The sequence below is a fragment of the Salvelinus fontinalis genome, chromosome 24 (genome assembly GCF_029448725.1).
Source record: "Salvelinus fontinalis isolate EN_2023a chromosome 24, ASM2944872v1, whole genome shotgun sequence".
Lineage (NCBI taxonomy): Eukaryota > Metazoa > Chordata > Actinopteri > Salmoniformes > Salmonidae > Salvelinus > Salvelinus fontinalis.
The window spans coordinates 45,098,347-45,116,845 of NC_074688.1; the positions used below are offsets into that span (position 1 = coordinate 45,098,347).

The 18,499-nt window shown below is 37.6% G+C and overlaps 1 protein-coding gene across 2 annotated transcripts in view; it reads left to right on the forward strand.

Moving 5' to 3' along the window:
• The window catches only part of cog6 (component of oligomeric golgi complex 6), a 121,677-nt gene that overhangs the window by 73,051 nt on the left and 30,127 nt on the right, over nucleotides 1-18,499 (forward strand). For both annotated transcript variants that reach the window (XM_055880786.1, XM_055880787.1), the window contains exon 8: nucleotides 16,373-16,501. In XM_055880786.1, coding sequence (XP_055736761.1) covers nucleotides 16,373-16,501 — 129 coding nt within the window. The remainder of the gene's footprint in view (nucleotides 1-16,372; nucleotides 16,502-18,499) is intronic.

Below are 18,499 nucleotides of genomic sequence, written 5' to 3' on the forward strand. Positions count from 1 at the left end.
CTCCTTATCCTCTGTCCTTCCTGCCTTCACTCCCTTCTGTTTATCCCTGCCTCTCCTTATCCTCTGTCCTTCCTGCCTTCACTCCCTTCTGTTTATCCCTGCCTCTCTGTATCCTCTGTCCTTCCTGCCTTCACTCCCTTCTGTTTATCCCGGCCTCTCCTTATCCTCTGTCCTTCCTGCCTTCACTCCCTTCTGTTTATCCCTGCCTCTCTGTATCCTCTGTCCTTCCTGCCTTCACTCCCTTCTGTTTATCCCGGCCTCTCCTTATCCTCTGTCCTTCCTGCCTTCACTTCCTTCTGTTTATCCCTGCCTCTCCTTATCCTCTGTCCTTCCTGCCTTCACTCCCTCACTCCCTTCTGTTTATCCCTGCCTCTCCTTATCCTCTGTCCTTCCTGCCTTCACTCCCTTCTGTTTATCCCTTCCTCTCCTTATCCTCTGTCCTTCCTGCCTTCACTCCCTTCTGTTTATCCCTGCCTCTCCTTATCCTCTGTCCTTCCTGCCTTCACTCCCTTCTGTTTATCCCTGCCTCTCCTTATCCTCTGTCCTTACTGCCTTCACTCCCTTCTGTTTATCCCTGCCTCTCCTTATCCTCTGTCCTTCCTGCCTTCACTCCCTTCTGTTTATCCCTTCCTCTCCTTATCCTCTGTCCTTCCTGCCTTCACTCCCTTCTGTTTATCCCTGCCTCTCCTTATCCTCTGTCCTTCCTGCCTTCACTCCCTTCTGTTTATCCCTGCCTCTCCTTATCCTCTGTCCTTACTGCCTTCACTCCCTTCTGTTTATCCCTGCCTCTCTGTATCCTCTGTCCTTACTGCCTTCACTCCCTTCTGTTTATCCCTGCCTCTCCTTATCCTCTGTCCTTCCTGCCTTCACTCCCTTCTGTTTATCCCTGCCTCTCCTTATCCTCTGTCCTTCCTGCCTTCACTCCCTTCTGTTTATCCCTGCCTCTCCTTATCCTCTGTCCTCCCTTTGTGTCCCTCCTTCCCTCTCTCTGTCTCTCCCACGTTCCTCAGCCAAGGCCAGGGGATGTGGGGGTGGGGGACTGGTGTTCCTGTTATACACCCCCTCCTGTCCCCCTCCCTGACTGGCAGCAACAATGTTTAGCTACTGTTTAGTCTGACATGGTTGTCTTCCCCCCCTAACAAGCCATAACATTAACACACCTCCTCTTAGACAGACACATGGCCAGTGTTGTCTGTCGGTCTACCTTGACCTCCAGCTCCAAAACACACACACACACACACACACACACACACACGCACACGCACACACGCACGCACGCACACACGCACGTGCACACACACACACACACGTGCACACGCACACACACACGTGCACACACACACACACACGTGCACACACACACACACACACACACACACACACACACACACACACACACACACACACACACACACACACACACACACACACACACACACACACACACACTGTCTTGTGGTCTTCTCACAGGTGTGTTGTGTTTTGTCTGTCTCTCATCCCTATTCCCCTGGTTGGCACATAGCAACACAGAGCAGCGGTACTATAGTAACAGTAATATATAACAGTACTATAGTAACAGTAATATATAACAGTACTATAGTAACAGTAATATATAACAGTACTATAGTAACAGTAATATATAACACTACTATAGTAACAGTAATATATAACAGTAATATATAACACTACTATAGTAACAGTACTATAGTAGCAGTAATATATAACACTACTATAGTAACAGTAATATATAACAGTAACATATAACACTACTATAGTAACAGTAATATATAACACTACCATAGTAACAGTAATATATAACACTACTATAGTAACAGTAATATATAACAGTACTATAGTAACAGTAATATATAACACTACTATAGTAACAGTAATATATAACAGTACTATAGTAACAGTAATATATAACAGTACTATAGTAACAGTAATATATAACACTACTATAGTAACAGTAATATATAACACTACTATAGTAACAGTAATATATAACACTACTATAGTAACAGTAATATATAACACTACTATAGTAACAGTAATATAGTAACAGTGCTATAGTAACAGTACTATAGTAACAGTAATATATAACACTACTATAGTAACAGTAATATAGTAACAGTGCTATAGTAACACTACTATAGTAACAGTACTATAGTAACAGTACTATAGTAACAGTGCTATAGTAACAGTACTATAGTAACAGTACTATATAACACTACTATAGTAACAGTGCTATAGTAACACTACTATAGTAACAGTACTATAGTAACAGTACTATAGTAACAGTGCTATAGTAACAGTACTATAGTAACAGTAATATATAACACTACTATAGTAACAGTAATATAGTAACAGTGCTATAGTAACAGTACTATAGTAACAGTAATATAGTAACAGTACTATAGTAACAGTAATATATAACACTACTATAGTAACAGTAATATATAACACTACTATAGTAACAGTAATATATAACACTACTATAGTAACAGTAATATATAACACTACTATAGTAACAGTAATATAGTAACAGTACTATAGTAACAGTAATATATAACACTACTATAGTAACAGTAATATAGTAACAGTAATATATAACACTACCATAGTAACACTACTATAGTAGCAGTAATATATAACAGTAATATATAACACTACTATAGTAACAGTACTATAGTAGCAGTAATGTATAACACTACTATAGTAACTGTACTATAGTAACAGTACTATAGTAACAGTAATATATAACACTACTATAGTAGCAGTACTATAGTAACAGTAATATATAACACTACTATAGTAACAGTAATATATAACAGTACTATAGTAACAGTAATATATAACACTACTATAGTAACAGTAATATATAACAGTACTATAGTAACAGTAATATATAACAGTACTATAGTAACAGTAATATATAACAGTACTATAGTAACAGTAATATATAACACTACTATAGTAACAGTAATATATAACAGTAATATATAACACTACTATAGTAACAGTACTATAGTAGCAGTAATATATAACACTACTATAGTAACAGTAATATATAACAGTAACATATAACACTACTATAGTAACAGTAATATATAACACTACTATAGTAACAGTACTATAGTAGCAGTAATATATAACACTACTATAGTAACTGTACTATAGTAACAGTACTATAGTAACAGTAATATATAACACTACTATAGTAGCAGTACTATAGTAACAGTAATATATAACACTACTATAGTAACAGTAATATATAACAGTACTATAGTAACAGTAATATATAACACTACTATAGTAACAGTAATATATAACAGTACTATAGTAACAGTAATATATAACAGTACTATAGTAACAGTAATATATAACACTACTATAGTAACAGTAATATATAACACTACTATAGTAACAGTAATATATAACAGTAATATATAACACTACTATAGTAACAGTACTATAGTAGCAGTAATATATAACACTACTATAGTAACAGTAATATATAACAGTAATATATAACACTACTATAGTAACAGTAATATATAACACTACTATAGTAACAGTAATATATAACACTACTATAGTAACAGTAATATATAACACTACTATAGTAACAGTAATATATAACACTACTATAGTAACAGTAATATATAACACTACTATAGTAACAGTAATATATAACACTACTATAGTAACAGTAATATATAACACTACTATAGTAACAGTAATATATAACACTACTATAGTAACAGTAATATATAACACTACTATAGTAACAGTAATATATAACACTACTATAGTAACAGTAATATATAACAGTAATATATAACACTACTATAGTAACAGTACTATAGTAGCAGTAATATATAACACTACTATAGTAACAGTAATATATAACACTACTATAGTAACAGTAATATATAACAGTAATATATAACACTACTATAGTAACAGTAATATATAACACTACTATAGTAACAGTAATATATAACACTACTATAGTAACAGTAATATATAACACTACTATAGTAACAGTAATATTTAACACTACTATAGTAACAGTAATATATAACACTACTATAGTAACAGTAATATATAACAGTACTATAGTAACAGTAATATATAACACTACTATAGTAACAGTAATATATAACGGTACTATAGTAACAGTAATATAGTAGCAGTACTATAGTAACAGTAATATATAACACTACTATAGTAACAGTAATATATAACAGTACTATAGTAACAGTAATATAGTAGCAGTACTATAGTAACAGTAATATATAACACTACTATAGTAACAGTAATATAGTAACAGTAATATATAACGCTACTATAGTAACAGTAATATATAACAGTACTATAGTAACAGTAATATATAACAGTACTATAGTAACAGTAATATATAACACTACTATAGTAACAGTAATATATAACAGTACTATAGTAACAGTAATATATAACAGTACTATAGTAACAGTAATATATAACAGTACTATAGTAACAGTAAAATATAACACTACTATAGTAACAGTAATATATAACAGTACTATAGTAACAGTAATATATAACAGTACTATAGTAACAGTAATATATAACAGTACTATAGTAACAGTAATATATAACAGTAATATAGTAACAGTACTATAGTAACAGTAATATATAACACTACTTTAGTAACAGTAATATATAACACTACTATAGTAACAGTAATATATAACACTACTATAGTAACAGTAATATAGTAACAGTAATATATAACACCAGCATAGTAACACTACTATAGTAGCAGTAATATATAACAGTAATATATAACACTACTATAGTAACAGTACTATAGTAGCAGTAATATATAACACTACTATAGTAACAGTAATATATAACAGTAACATATAACACTACTATAGTAACAGTAATATATAACACTACTATAGTAACAGTACTATAGTAGCAGTAATATATAACACTACTATAGTAACTGTACTATAGTAACAGTACTATAGTAACAGTAATATATAACACTACTATAGTAGCAGTACTATAGTAATAGTAATATATAACACTACTATAGTAACAGTAATATATAACAGTACTATAGTAACAGTAATATATAACACTACTATAGTAACAGTAATATATAACAGTACTATAGTAACAGTAATATATAACAGTACTATAGTAACAGTAATATATAACAGTACTATAGTAACAGTAATATATAACACTACTATAGTAACAGTAATATATAACAGTAATATATAACACTACTATAGTAACAGTACTATAGTAGCAGTAATATATAACACTACTATAGTAACAGTAATATATAACAGTAATATATAACACTACTATAGTAACAGTAATATATAACACTACTATAGTAACAGTAATATATAACACTACTATAGTAACAGTAATATATAACACTACTATAGTAACAGTAATATATAACACTACTATAGTAACAGTAATATATAACACTACTATAGTAACAGTAATATATAACACTACTATAGTAACAGTAATATATAACACTACTATAGTAACAGTAATATATAACACTACTATAGTAACAGTAATATATAACACTACTATAGTAACAGTAATATATAACAGTAATATATAACACTACTATAGTAACAGTACTATAGTAGCAGTAATATATAACACTACTATAGTAACAGTAATATATAACACTACTATAGTAACAGTAATATATAACAGTAATATATAACACTACTATAGTAACAGTAATATATAACACTACTATAGTAACAGTAATATATAACACTACTATAGTAACAGTAATATATAACACTACTATAGTAACAGTAATATATAACAGTAATATATAACACTACTATAGTAACAGTACTATAGTAGCAGTAATATATAACACTACTATAGTAACAGTAATATATAACAGTAATATATAACACTACTATAGTAACAGTAATATATAACACTACTATAGTAACAGTAATATATAACACTACTATAGTAACAGTAATATATAACACTACTATAGTAACAGTAATATATAACACTACTATAGTAACAGTAATATATAACACTACTATAGTAACAGTAATATATAACACTACTCTAGTAACAGTAATATATAACACTACTATAGTAACAGTAATATATAACACTACTATAGTAACAGTAATATATAACACTACTATAGTAACAGTAATATATAACAGTAATATATAACACTACTATAGTAACAGTACTATAGTAGCAGTAATATATAACACTACTATAGTAACAGTAATATATAACACTACTATAGTAACAGTAATATATAACAGTAATATATAACACTACTATAGTAACAGTAATATATAACAGTACTATAGTAACAGTAATATATAACACTACTATAGTAACAGTAATATATAACAGTACTATAGTAACAGTAATATATAACAGTACTATAGTAACAGTAATATATAACAGTACTATAGTAACAGTAATATATAACAGTAATATAGTAACAGTACTATAGTAACAGTAATATATAACACTACTTTAGTAACAGTAATATATAACACTACTATAGTAACAGTAATATATAACACTACTATAGTAACAGTAATATAGTAACAGTAATATATACCACTACCATAGTAACACTACTATAGTAGCAGTAATATATAACAGTAATATATAACACTACTATAGTAACAGTACTATAGTAGCAGTAATATATAACACTACTATAGTAACTGTACTATAGTAACAGTACTATAGTAACAGTAATATATAACACTACTATAGTAGCAGTACTATAGTAACAGTAATATATAACACTACTATAGTAACAGTAATATATAACAGTACTATAGTAACAGTAATATATAACACTACTATAGTAACAGTAATATATAACAGTACTATAGTAACAGTAATATATAACAGTACTATTGTAACAGTAATATATAACAGTACTATAGTAACAGTAATATATAACACTACTATAGTAACAGTAATATATAACAGTAATATATAACACTACTATAGTAACAGTACTATAGTAGCAGTAATATATAACACTACTATAGTAACAGTAATATATAACAGTAACATATAACACTACTATAGTAACAGTAATATATAACACTACTATAGTAACAGTACTATAGTAGCAGTAATATATAACACTACTATAGTAACTGTACTATAGTAACAGTACTATAGTAACAGTAATATATAACACTACTATAGTAGCAGTACTATAGTAATAGTAATATATAACACTACTATAGTAACAGTAATATATAACAGTACTATAGTAACAGTAATATATAACACTACTATAGTAACAGTAATATATAACAGTACTATAGTAACAGTAATATATAACAGTACTATAGTAACAGTAATATATAACAGTACTATAGTAACAGTAATATATAACACTACTATAGTAACAGTAATATATAACAGTAATATATAACACTACTATAGTAACAGTACTATAGTAGCAGTAATATATAACACTACTATAGTAACAGTAATATATAACAGTAATATATAACACTACTATAGTAACAGTAATATATAACACTACTATAGTAACAGTAATATATAACACTACTATAGTAACAGTAATATATAACACTACTATAGTAACAGTAATATATAACACTACTATAGTAACAGTAATATATAACACTACTATAGTAACAGTAATATATAACACTACTATAGTAACAGTAATATATAACACTACTATAGTAACAGTAATATATAACACTACTATAGTAACAGTAATATATAACACTACTATAGTAACAGTAATATATAACAGTAATATATAACACTACTATAGTAACAGTACTATAGTAGCAGTAATATATAACACTACTATAGTAACAGTAATATATAACACTACTATAGTAACAGTAATATATAACAGTAATATATAACACTACTATAGTAACAGTAATATATAACACTACTATAGTAACAGTAATATATAACACTACTATAGTAACAGTAATATATAACACTACTATAGTAACAGTAATATTTAACACTACTATAGTAACAGTAATATATAACACTACTATAGTAACAGTAATATATAACAGTACTATAGTAACAGTAATATATAACACTACTATAGTAACAGTAATATATAACGGTACTATAGTAACAGTAATATAGTAGCAGTACTATAGTAACAGTAATATATAACACTACTATAGTAACAGTAATATATAACAGTACTATAGTAACAGTAATATAGTAGCAGTACTATAGTAACAGTAATATATAACACTACTATAGTAACAGTAATATAGTAACAGTAATATATAACACTACTATAGTAACAGTAATATATAACAGTACTATAGTAACAGTAATATATAACAGTACTATAGTAACAGTAATATATAACAGTAATATATAACACTACTATAGTAACAGTAATATATAACACTACTATAGTAACAGTAATATATAACACTACTATAGTAACAGTAATATATAACACTACTATAGTAACAGTAATATATAACACTACTATAGTAACAGTAATATATAACACTACTATAGTAACAGTAATATATAACACTACTATAGTAACAGTAATATATAACACTACTATAGTAACAGTAATATATAACACTACTATAGTAACAGTAATATATAACACTACTATAGTAACAGTAATATATAACAGTAATATATAACACTACTATAGTAACAGTACTATAGTAGCAGTAATATATAACACTACTATAGTAACAGTAATATATAACACTACTATAGTAACAGTAATATATAACAGTAATATATAACACTACTATAGTAACAGTAATATATAACACTACTATAGTAACAGTAATATATAACACTACTATAGTAACAGTAATATATAACACTACTATAGTAACAGTAATATTTAACACTACTATAGTAACAGTAATATATAACACTACTATAGTAACAGTAATATATAACAGTACTATAGTAACAGTAATATATAACACTACTATAGTAACAGTAATATATAACGGTACTATAGTAACAGTAATATAGTAGCAGTACTATAGTAACAGTAATATATAACACTACTATAGTAACAGTAATATATAACAGTACTATAGTAACAGTAATATAGTAGCAGTACTATAGTAACAGTAATATATAACACTACTATAGTAACAGTAATATAGTAACAGTAATATATAACACTACTATAGTAACAGTAATATATAACAGTACTATAGTAACAGTAATATATAACAGTACTATAGTAACAGTAATATATAACACTACTATAGTAACAGTAATATATAACAGTACTATAGTAACAGTAATATATAACAGTACTATAGTAACAGTAATATATAACAGTACTATAGTAACAGTAATATATAACACTACTATAGTAACAGTAATATATAACAGTACTATAGTAACAGTAATATATAACAGTACTATAGTAACAGTAATATATAACAGTACTATAGTAACAGTAATATATAACAGTAATATAGTAACAGTACTATAGTAACAGTAATATATAACACTACTTTAGTAACAGTAATATATAACACTACTATAGTAACAGTAATATATAACACTACTATAGTAACAGTAATATATAACACTACTATAGTAACAGTAATATATAACACTACTATAGTAACAGTAATATATAACACTACTATAGTAACAGTAATATATAACACTACTATAGTAACAGTAATATATAACACTACTATAGTAACAGTAATATGTAACAGTACTATAGTAACAGTAATATAGTAACGGTAATATATAACACTACTATAGTAACAGTTATATATAACACTACTATAGTAACACTACTATAGTAACAGTCGTATAGCAACAGTAATATATATAACAGTAATATATAACAGTAATATAGCAGCAGTAATATAGCAAAAGTAATACACTGCTCAAATACAATGAAAGACTGATATCCCCCCCCCTCCCCTTCTCTAATATCAACTGTGTGATATTATACACTGCTCAAAAAAATAAAGGGAACACTTAAACAACACAATGTAACTCCAAGTCAATCACACTTCTGTGAAATCAAACTGTCCACTTAAGAAGCAACACTGATTGACAATACATTTCACATGCTGTTGTGCAAATGGAATAGACAAAAGGTGGAAATTATAGGCAATTAGCAAGACACCCCCAATAAAGGAGTGGTTCTGCAGGTGATGACCACAGACCACTTCTCAGTTCCTATGCGTCCTGGCTGATGTTTTGGTCACTTTTGAATGCTGGCGGTGCTCTCACTCTAGTGGTAGCATGAGACGGAGTCTACAACCCACACAAGTGGCTCAGGTAGTGCAGCTCATCCAGGATGGTACATCAATGCGAGCTGTGGCAAGAAGGTTTGCTGTGTCTGTCAGCGTAGTGTCCAGAGCATGGAGGCGCTACCAGGAGACAGGCCAGTACATCAGGAGACGTGGAGGAGGCCGTAGGAGGGCAACAACCCAGCAGCAGGACCGCTACCTCCGCCTTTGTGCAAGGAGGTGCACTGCCAGAGCCCTGCAAAATGACCTCCAGCAGGCCACAAATGTGCATGTGTCTGCTCAAACGGTCAGAAACAGACTCCATTAGGGTGGTATGAGGGTATGTAACAGTAATATATACCAGTAATATATAACAGTAATATAGCAGCAGTAATATATAACAGTAATGTAGATCCTAATTGGTATGTCAAATTTTATGTTTCTGTTGATGGCATAGAAGGCCCTTCTTGCCTTGTCTCTCAGATATTTCACAGCTTTGTGGAAGTTACCTGTGGCGCTGATGTTTAGCCCGAGGTATATATCGTTTTTTTGTGTGCTGTAAGGCAACAGTGTCTAGATTTAATTTGTATTTGTTGTCCTGGCAACTGGACCTTTTTTGGAACACCGTTATTTTGGTCTTACCGAGATTTACTGACAGGGCCCAGGTCTGACAGGGCCCAGGTCTGACAGGGCCCAGGTCTGACAGGGCCCAGGTCTGTCAGGGCCCAGGTCTGACAGGGCCCAGGTCTGACAGGGTCCAGGTCTGACAGGGTCCAGGTCTGTCAGGGCCCAGGTCTGACAGGGCCCAGGTCTGACAGGGCCCAGGTCTGTCAGGGCCCAGGTCTGTCAGGGCCCAGGTCTGACAGGGTCCAGGTCTGTCAGGGTCCAGGTCTGTCAGGGCCCAGGTCTGTCAGGGCCCAGGTCTGTCAGGGCCCAGGTCTGTCAGGGCCCAGGTCTGTCAGTGCCCAGGTCTGTCAGGGCCCAGGTCTGTCAGTGCCCAGGTCTGTCAGGGCCCAGGTCTGTCAGGGCCCAGGTCTGTCAGTGCCCAGGTCTGTCAGGGCCCAGGTCTGACAGGGCCCAGGTCTGTCAGGGCCCAGGTCTGACAGAATCTGTGCAGAAGATCTAGGTGCTGCTGTAGGCCCTCCTTGGTTGGGGACAGATGCACCAGATCATCAGCAAACAGTAGACATTTGACTTCAGATTCTAGTAGGGTGAGGCCGGGTGCTGCAGACTGTTCTAGTAGGGTGAAGCCGGGTGCTGCAGACTGTTCTAGTAGGGTGAGGCCGGGTGCTGCAGACTGTTCTAGTAGGGTGAAGCCGGGTGCTGCAGACTGTTCTAGTAGGGTGAAGCCGGGTGCTGCAGACTGTTCTAGTAGGGTGAGGCCGGGTGCTGCAGACTGTTCTAGTAGGGTGAGGCCGGGTGCTGCAGACTGCCCTAGTGCCCTCGCCAATTCGTTGATATATATGTTGAAGAGGGTGGGGCTGCATCCCTGTCTCACCACACGGTCCTGTGTGAAGAAATGTGTGTTTTCTGCCAATTTTAACTGCACACTTGTTGTTTGTGTACATGGATTTTATAATGTCGTATGTTTTACCCCCAACACCACTTTCCATTCATTTGTATAGCAGACCCTCATGCCAAATTGAGTCAAAAGCTTTTTTGAAGTCAACAAAGCATGAGAAGACTTTGCCTTTGTTTCGGTTTGTTTGTCAATTAGGGTGTGCAGGGTGAATACGTGGTCTGTTGTACGGTAATTTGGTAAAATCCCAATTTGACATTTGCTCAGTACATTATTTTCGCTGAGGAAATGTACGAGTCTGCTGTTAATGATAATGCAGAGGATTTTCCCAAGGTTGCTGTTGACACGTATCCCACGGTAGTTATTGGGGTCAAATTTGTATCCACTTTTGTGGATTCGGGTGATCTGTCCTTGGTTCCAAATATTGGGGAAGATGCCAGAGATGCCATTTTCTCCAGTTTTCTGTTTGAGATTTTTAGATTTGATAGGGAAGCTGAGAGGTCAAATATACTGTTAAGGTTTTCTACTGCCAAGTTTACACCTTCACTATTACAGTGGAACATTTTGTCCAGGAAGTTGTTTAAAAGGGATTGAATTCGTTGTTGCCTAATTGTTTTTTGGTAGGTTTCCACACTACTTTCCTTCCATCTATAGCATTTCTTAATATTATTCAGTTCCTTTGGCTTTGATGCCTCATGATTGAGTATTGCTCTGTTCAAGTAGACTGTGATCTGATAGGGGTGTCAGTGGGCTGACTGTGAACGCTCTGAGAGACTCTGGGTTGAGGTCAGTGATAAAGTAGTCTACAGTACTACTGCCAAGAGATGAGCTATAGGTGAACCTACCATAGGAGTCCCCTCGAAGCCTAACATTGACTATGTACATACCCAGCATGCAACAGAGCTGCAGGAGTTGTGACCCGTTTTTGTTGGTTATGTTGTCGTAGTTGTGCCTCGGGGGGCATATGAGGGAGGGAATGCTGTCACCTGCAGGCAGGTGTTTGTCCCGTGTGTCTCTCTCTGTCTCTACCTCTGTCTCTACCTCTGTCTCTGTCTCTCTGTCTCTACCTCTGTCTCTCTGTTTCTACCTCTGTCTCTCTGTTTCTACCTCTGTCTCTGTCTCTCTGTTTCTACCTCTGTCTCTGTCTCTACCTCTGTCTCTGTCTCTCTGTCTCTACCTCTGTCTCTCTCTCTCTGTTTCTACCTCTGTCTCTCTGTCTCTACCTCCGTCTCTCTGTCTCTACCTCTGTCTATGTCTCTCTGTTTCTACCTCTGTCTCTCTGTCTCTACCTCTGTCTCTGTCTCTCTGTTTCTACCTCTGTCTCTGTCTCTCTGTTTCTACCTCTGTCTCTGTCTCTCTGTCTCTACCTCTGTCTCTGTCTCTCTGTCTCTACCTCTGTCTCTGTCTCTCTGTTTCTACCTCTGTCTCTGTCTCTCTGTTTCTACCTCCGTCTCTCTGTCTCTACCTCTGTCTCTGTCTCTCTGTTTCTACCTCCGTCTCTCTGTCTCTACCTCTGTCTCTCTCTCTCTGTTTCTACCTCTGTCTCTCTGTTTCTACCTCTGTCTCTGTCTCTCTGCCTCTACCTCTGTCTCTCTCTCTCTGTTTCTACCTCTGTCTCTCTCTCTCTGTCTGTACCTCTGTCTCGCTCTCTCTGTTTCTACCTCTGTCTCTCTGTTTCTACCTCTGTCTCTCTGTTTCTACCTCTGTCTCTGTCTCTCTGTTTCTACCTCTGTCTCTCTGTTTCTACCTCTGTCTCTGTCTCTCTGTCTCTACCTCTGTCTCTGTCTCTCTGTTTCTACCTCTGTCTCTCTGTCTCTACCTCTGTCTCTCTCTCTGTTTCTACCTCTACCTCTGTCTCTCTGTTTCTACCTCTGTCTCTCTGTTTCTACCTCTGTCTATCTCTCTCTGTTTCTACCTCCGTCTCTGTCTCTCTGCCTCTACCTCTGTCTCTCTCTCTCTGTTTCTACCTCTGTCTCTCTCTCTCTGTTTCTACCTCTGTCTCTCTGCCTCTACCTCTGTCTCTGTCTCTCTGTTTCTACCTCTGTCTCTCTGTTTCTACCTCTGTCTCTCTGTCTCTACCTCTGTCTCTGTCTCTCTGTTTCTACCTCTGTCTCTGTCTCTCTGCCTCTACCTCTGTCTCTCTCTCTCTGTTTCTACCTCGGTCTCTGTCTCTCTGCCTCTACCCCTGTCTCTCTCTCTCTGTTTCTACCTCTGTCTCTCTGTTTCTACCTCTGTCTCTGTCTCTCTGCCTCTACCTCTGTCTCTCTCTCTCTGTTTCTACCTCTGTCTCTCTGTTTCTACCTCTGTCTCTCTCTCTCTGTTTCTACCTCTGTCTCTGTCTCTCTGTCTCTACCTCTGTCTCTCTCTCTCTGTTTCTACCTCCGTCTCTCTGTTTCTACCTCTGTCTCTGTCTCTCTGTTTCTACCTCTGTCTCTGTCTCTACCTCTGTCTTTCTCTGTCTACCTCTGTCTCTCTGTTTCTACCTCCGTCTCTCTGTCTCTACCTCTGTCTCTGTCTCTCTGTTTCTACCTCTGTCTCTGTCTCTCTGCCTCTACCTCTGTCTCTCTCTCTCTGTTTCTACCTCTGTCTCTGTCTCTCTGTTTCTACCTCTGTCTCTCTGTTTCTACCTCTGTCTCTGTCTCTCTGTTTCTACCTCTGTCTCTCTGTTTCTACCTCTGTCTCTCTCTCTCTGTTTCTACCTCTGTCTCTCTCTCTGTTTCTACCTCTGTCTCTGTCTCTCTGCCTCTACCTCTGTCTCTGTCTCTCTGTTTCTACCTCTGTCTCTGTCTCTCTGTTTCTACCTCTGTCTCTGTCTCTCTGCCTCTACCTCTGTCTCTCTCTCTCTGTTTCTACCTCTGTCTCTCTGTTTCTACCTCTGTCTCTGTCTCTCTGTTTCTACCTCTGTCTCTCTGTCTCTACCTCTGTCTCTGTCTCTCTGTTTCTACCTCTGTCTCTCTCTCTCTGTTTCTACCTCTGTCTCTCTCTCTCTGTTTCTACCTCTGTCTCTGTCTCTCTGTCTCTACCTCTGTCTCTCTCTCTCTGTCTCTACCTCTGTCTCTGTCTCTCTGTTTCTACCTCTGTCTGTCTCTCTGTTTCTACCTCTGTCTCTGTCTCTCTGTCTCTACCTCCGTCTCTCTGTTTCTACCTCTGTCTCTCTGTCTCTACCTCCGTCTCTCTGTCTCTACCTCTGTCTCTCTCTCTCTGTTTCTACCTCTGTCTCTCTGTCTCTACCTCTGCCTCTCTCTCTCTGTTTCTACCTCTGTCTCTCTCTCTCTGTTTCTACCTCTGTCTCTTTCTTTCTACCTCTGTCAATTTCAATTCAATTCATTTGCCAAAGCAAGTGAGGTAGACAATACACAAAAGTGAAACAAACAATACAAATGAACAGTAAACATTTACACATACATAAGTTTCAAAACAATAAAGACATTACAAATGTCATATTATATATATACAGTGTTGTAACAATGTACAAATGGTTAAAGCACACAAGTTAAAATAAATAAGCATAAATATGGGTTGTATTTACAATGCTGTTTGTTCTTCACTGGTTGCCCTTTTCTTGTGGCAACAGGTCACAAATCTTGCTGCTGTGATGTCACACTGTGGAATTTCACCCAGTAGATATGGGAGTTTATCAAAATTGGATTTGTTTTCGAATTCTTTGTGGATCTGTGTAATCTGAGGGAAATATGTCTCTCTAATATGGTCATACATTGGGCAGGAGGTTAGGAAGTGCCTCTCTCTGTCTCTCTCTCTGTTTCTACCTCTGTCTCTCTGTTTCTACCTCTCTCTCTCTCTTTCTCTCTGTCTCTCTCTCTCTCTCTCTCTCTCTCTCTCTCTCTCTCTCTCTCTCTCTATATATATATATATATATATATATATTTCTGTCTCTGTCGCTCTGTTTCTACCTCTGTTTGTCTCTCTCTCTATATATATATATTGCTGTCTCTCTCTCTCAATTAAATTACAATTGCTTTATTGGCATGATGTAACAATGTACATATTGCCAAAGTTTACTTTGGGAATGTAATAATTCATTAATAATGTCAATAACAACATCCTTAAAATCATCAAGATAATCACAAATAGGCCAATCAGTAAGCACCATAATCAAGGGTGTGTTAGACATGGAAATCAATAAGAAAATCAATAATTAAAAAATACTAAGACATGTTTGGGTTGGTTGGTCTGTCAGACACTGTCCCTTGTCTTCTGGCAGGCAGCAATGAAGTGCGCTGCCGACCCACATCTCCCTGCTTCCTCCCCCAACAGGACGGCCTATTCGGATCAGAAATGTCTTGGTAACCTTCCACGATGATTTTAAATTCTCTCTCTTTGTCTCTCTCGCATTCTCTCTCTTCCCCTCTCTCTCTCTCGCTCGCTCACACTCTCCCTTCCCCTCTACCCCCCCTCTCTCTCTCTGTCTGTCTGTCTCTCTCTCTTTGTCTCTCTCTCTCTTTGTCTCTCTCTCTCCACCCCCCTCATTTTGTCTCTCTCTCTCTTTGTCTCTCTCTCTCTTTCTGTCTCTCTCTCTCAGGTACACCCTGGATGAGTTTGGGACAGCTCGGAGGTGTGTGATGGTGCGGGGGTTCATTGATGCCCTGACCAGAGGGGGTCCAGGAGGCACGCCTCGACCCATAGAGATGCACTCCCACGACCCTATGAGGTACTGGCCCAACACCCACCACCAGAGACACACATATACACACACACAGCTGCCACATAGGGCTCTGTAGATCTGGCCAAGAGTAGGGCACTATGTAGGGAATAAGGCCTACATTGTCCAACCAGGCAGGCTTGTTAGAGAATAGACACCATGTCCGTGCTAGTCAGTGTGGTTCTCAGTTCAAGGCAGTAAAACTCAGTAAAACGCAGCACTAAGTGGATTAGGAGGCTGACACTTACAGAGAAACCTCTCTTCCTTCCAGGGAACTCATTTGGGAGGAGGGGGAGGAGGAGGAGGGTTCTGTAAGGGAGGGGGAGGATGAGGAGGAGGGTTCTGTAAGGGAGGGGGAGGAGGAGGAGGGTTCTGTAAGGGAGGGGGAGGAGGAGGAGGGTTCTGTAAGGGAGGGGGAGGATGAGGAGGAGGGTTCTGTAAAGGAGGGGGGAGGGTTCTGTAAAGGAGGGGGAGGAGGGTTCTGTAAAGGAGGGGGAGGATGAGGAGGAGGGTTCTGTAAAGGAGGATGAGGAGGGTTCTGTAAAGGAGGGGGAGGAGGGGAGGGTTCTGTAAGGGAGGATGAAGAGGGTTCTGTAAAGGAGGGGGGAAGGTTCTGTAAAGGAGGGGGAGGAGGGTTCTGTAAAGGAGGGGGAGGATGGGAGGGTTCTGTAAGGGAGGATGAGGAGGGTTCTGTAAAGGAGGGGGGAGGGGGGAGGGTTCTGTAAGGGAGGGGGAGGATGAGGGGAGGGTTCTGTAAAGGAGGATGAGGAGGGTTCTGTAAAGGAGGGGGAGGAGGGGAGGGTTCTGTAAGGGAGGATGAGGAGGGTTCTGTAAAGGAGAGGGGAGGGTTCTGTAAAGGAGGGGGAGGAGGGTTCTGTAAAGGAGGGGGAGGATGGGAGGGTTCTGTAAAGGAGGGGGAGGAGGGTTCTGTAAAGGAGGGGGAGGGTTCTGTAAAGGAGGGGGAGGGTTCTGTAAAGGAGGGGGAGGATGGGAGGGTTCTGTAAAGGGGGGGAGGAGGGTTCTGTAAAGGAGGGGGAGGGTTCTGTAAAGGAGGGGGAGGAGGGATCTGTAAAGGAGGGGGAGGGTTCTGTAAAGGAGGGGGAGGGTTCTGTAAAGGAGGGGGAGGATGGGAGGGTTCTGTAAAGGAGGGGGAGGAGGGTTCTGTAAAGGAGGGGGAGGAGGGTTCTGTAAAGGAGGGGGAGGAGGGTTCTGTAAAGGAGGGGGGGAGGGTTCTGTAAAGGAGGAGGAGGAGGGTTCTGTAAAAGAGGGGGAGGAGGAGGAGGGTTCTGTAAAGGAGGGGGAGGAGGGTTCTGTAAAGGAGGAGGAGGGGGAGGAGGGTTCTGTAAAGGAGGGGGAGGAGGGGGAGGGTTCTGTAAAGGAGGAGGAGGGGGAGGAGGGTTCTGTAAAGGATGGGGAGGAGGGTTCTGTAAAGGAGGAGGAGGAGGGTTCTGTAAAGGAGGGGGAGGAGGGTTCTGTAAAGGAGGATGAGGAGGGTTCTGTAAAGGAGGATGAGAATGGTTCTGTAAAGGAGGATGAAGAGGGTTCTGTAAAGGAGGGGGAGGAGGAGGGTTCTGTAAGGGAGGGGGAGGGTTCTGTAAGAGAGGATGAGGAGGGGGAGGGGGAGGAGGAGGGTTCTGTAAAAGAGGGGGATGAGGGGGGAGGGTGGGAAGGATGAGGAGTGGGTTCTGTAAAGGAGGGGGATGAGGGGGGAGGATGAGGATTGGGGAGGACGAGGTGTGGGGAGGATGAGGAGTGGGTTCTGAAGAGGTCGAGGAGTGGGTTCTGTAAGGGAGGTTGAGGAGTAGGGAGGACAAGGTGTGGGGAGGATGAGGAGTGGGTTCTGAAGAGGTCGAGGAGTAGGTTCTGTAAAGGAGGGGGAGGAGGGTTCTGTAAAGGAGGATGAGGAGGGTTCTGTAAAGGAGGGGGAGGAGGGTTCTGTAAAGGAGGGGGAGGAGGGTTCTGTAAAGGAGGAGGAGGAGGGTTCTGTAAAAGAGGGGGAGGAGGAGG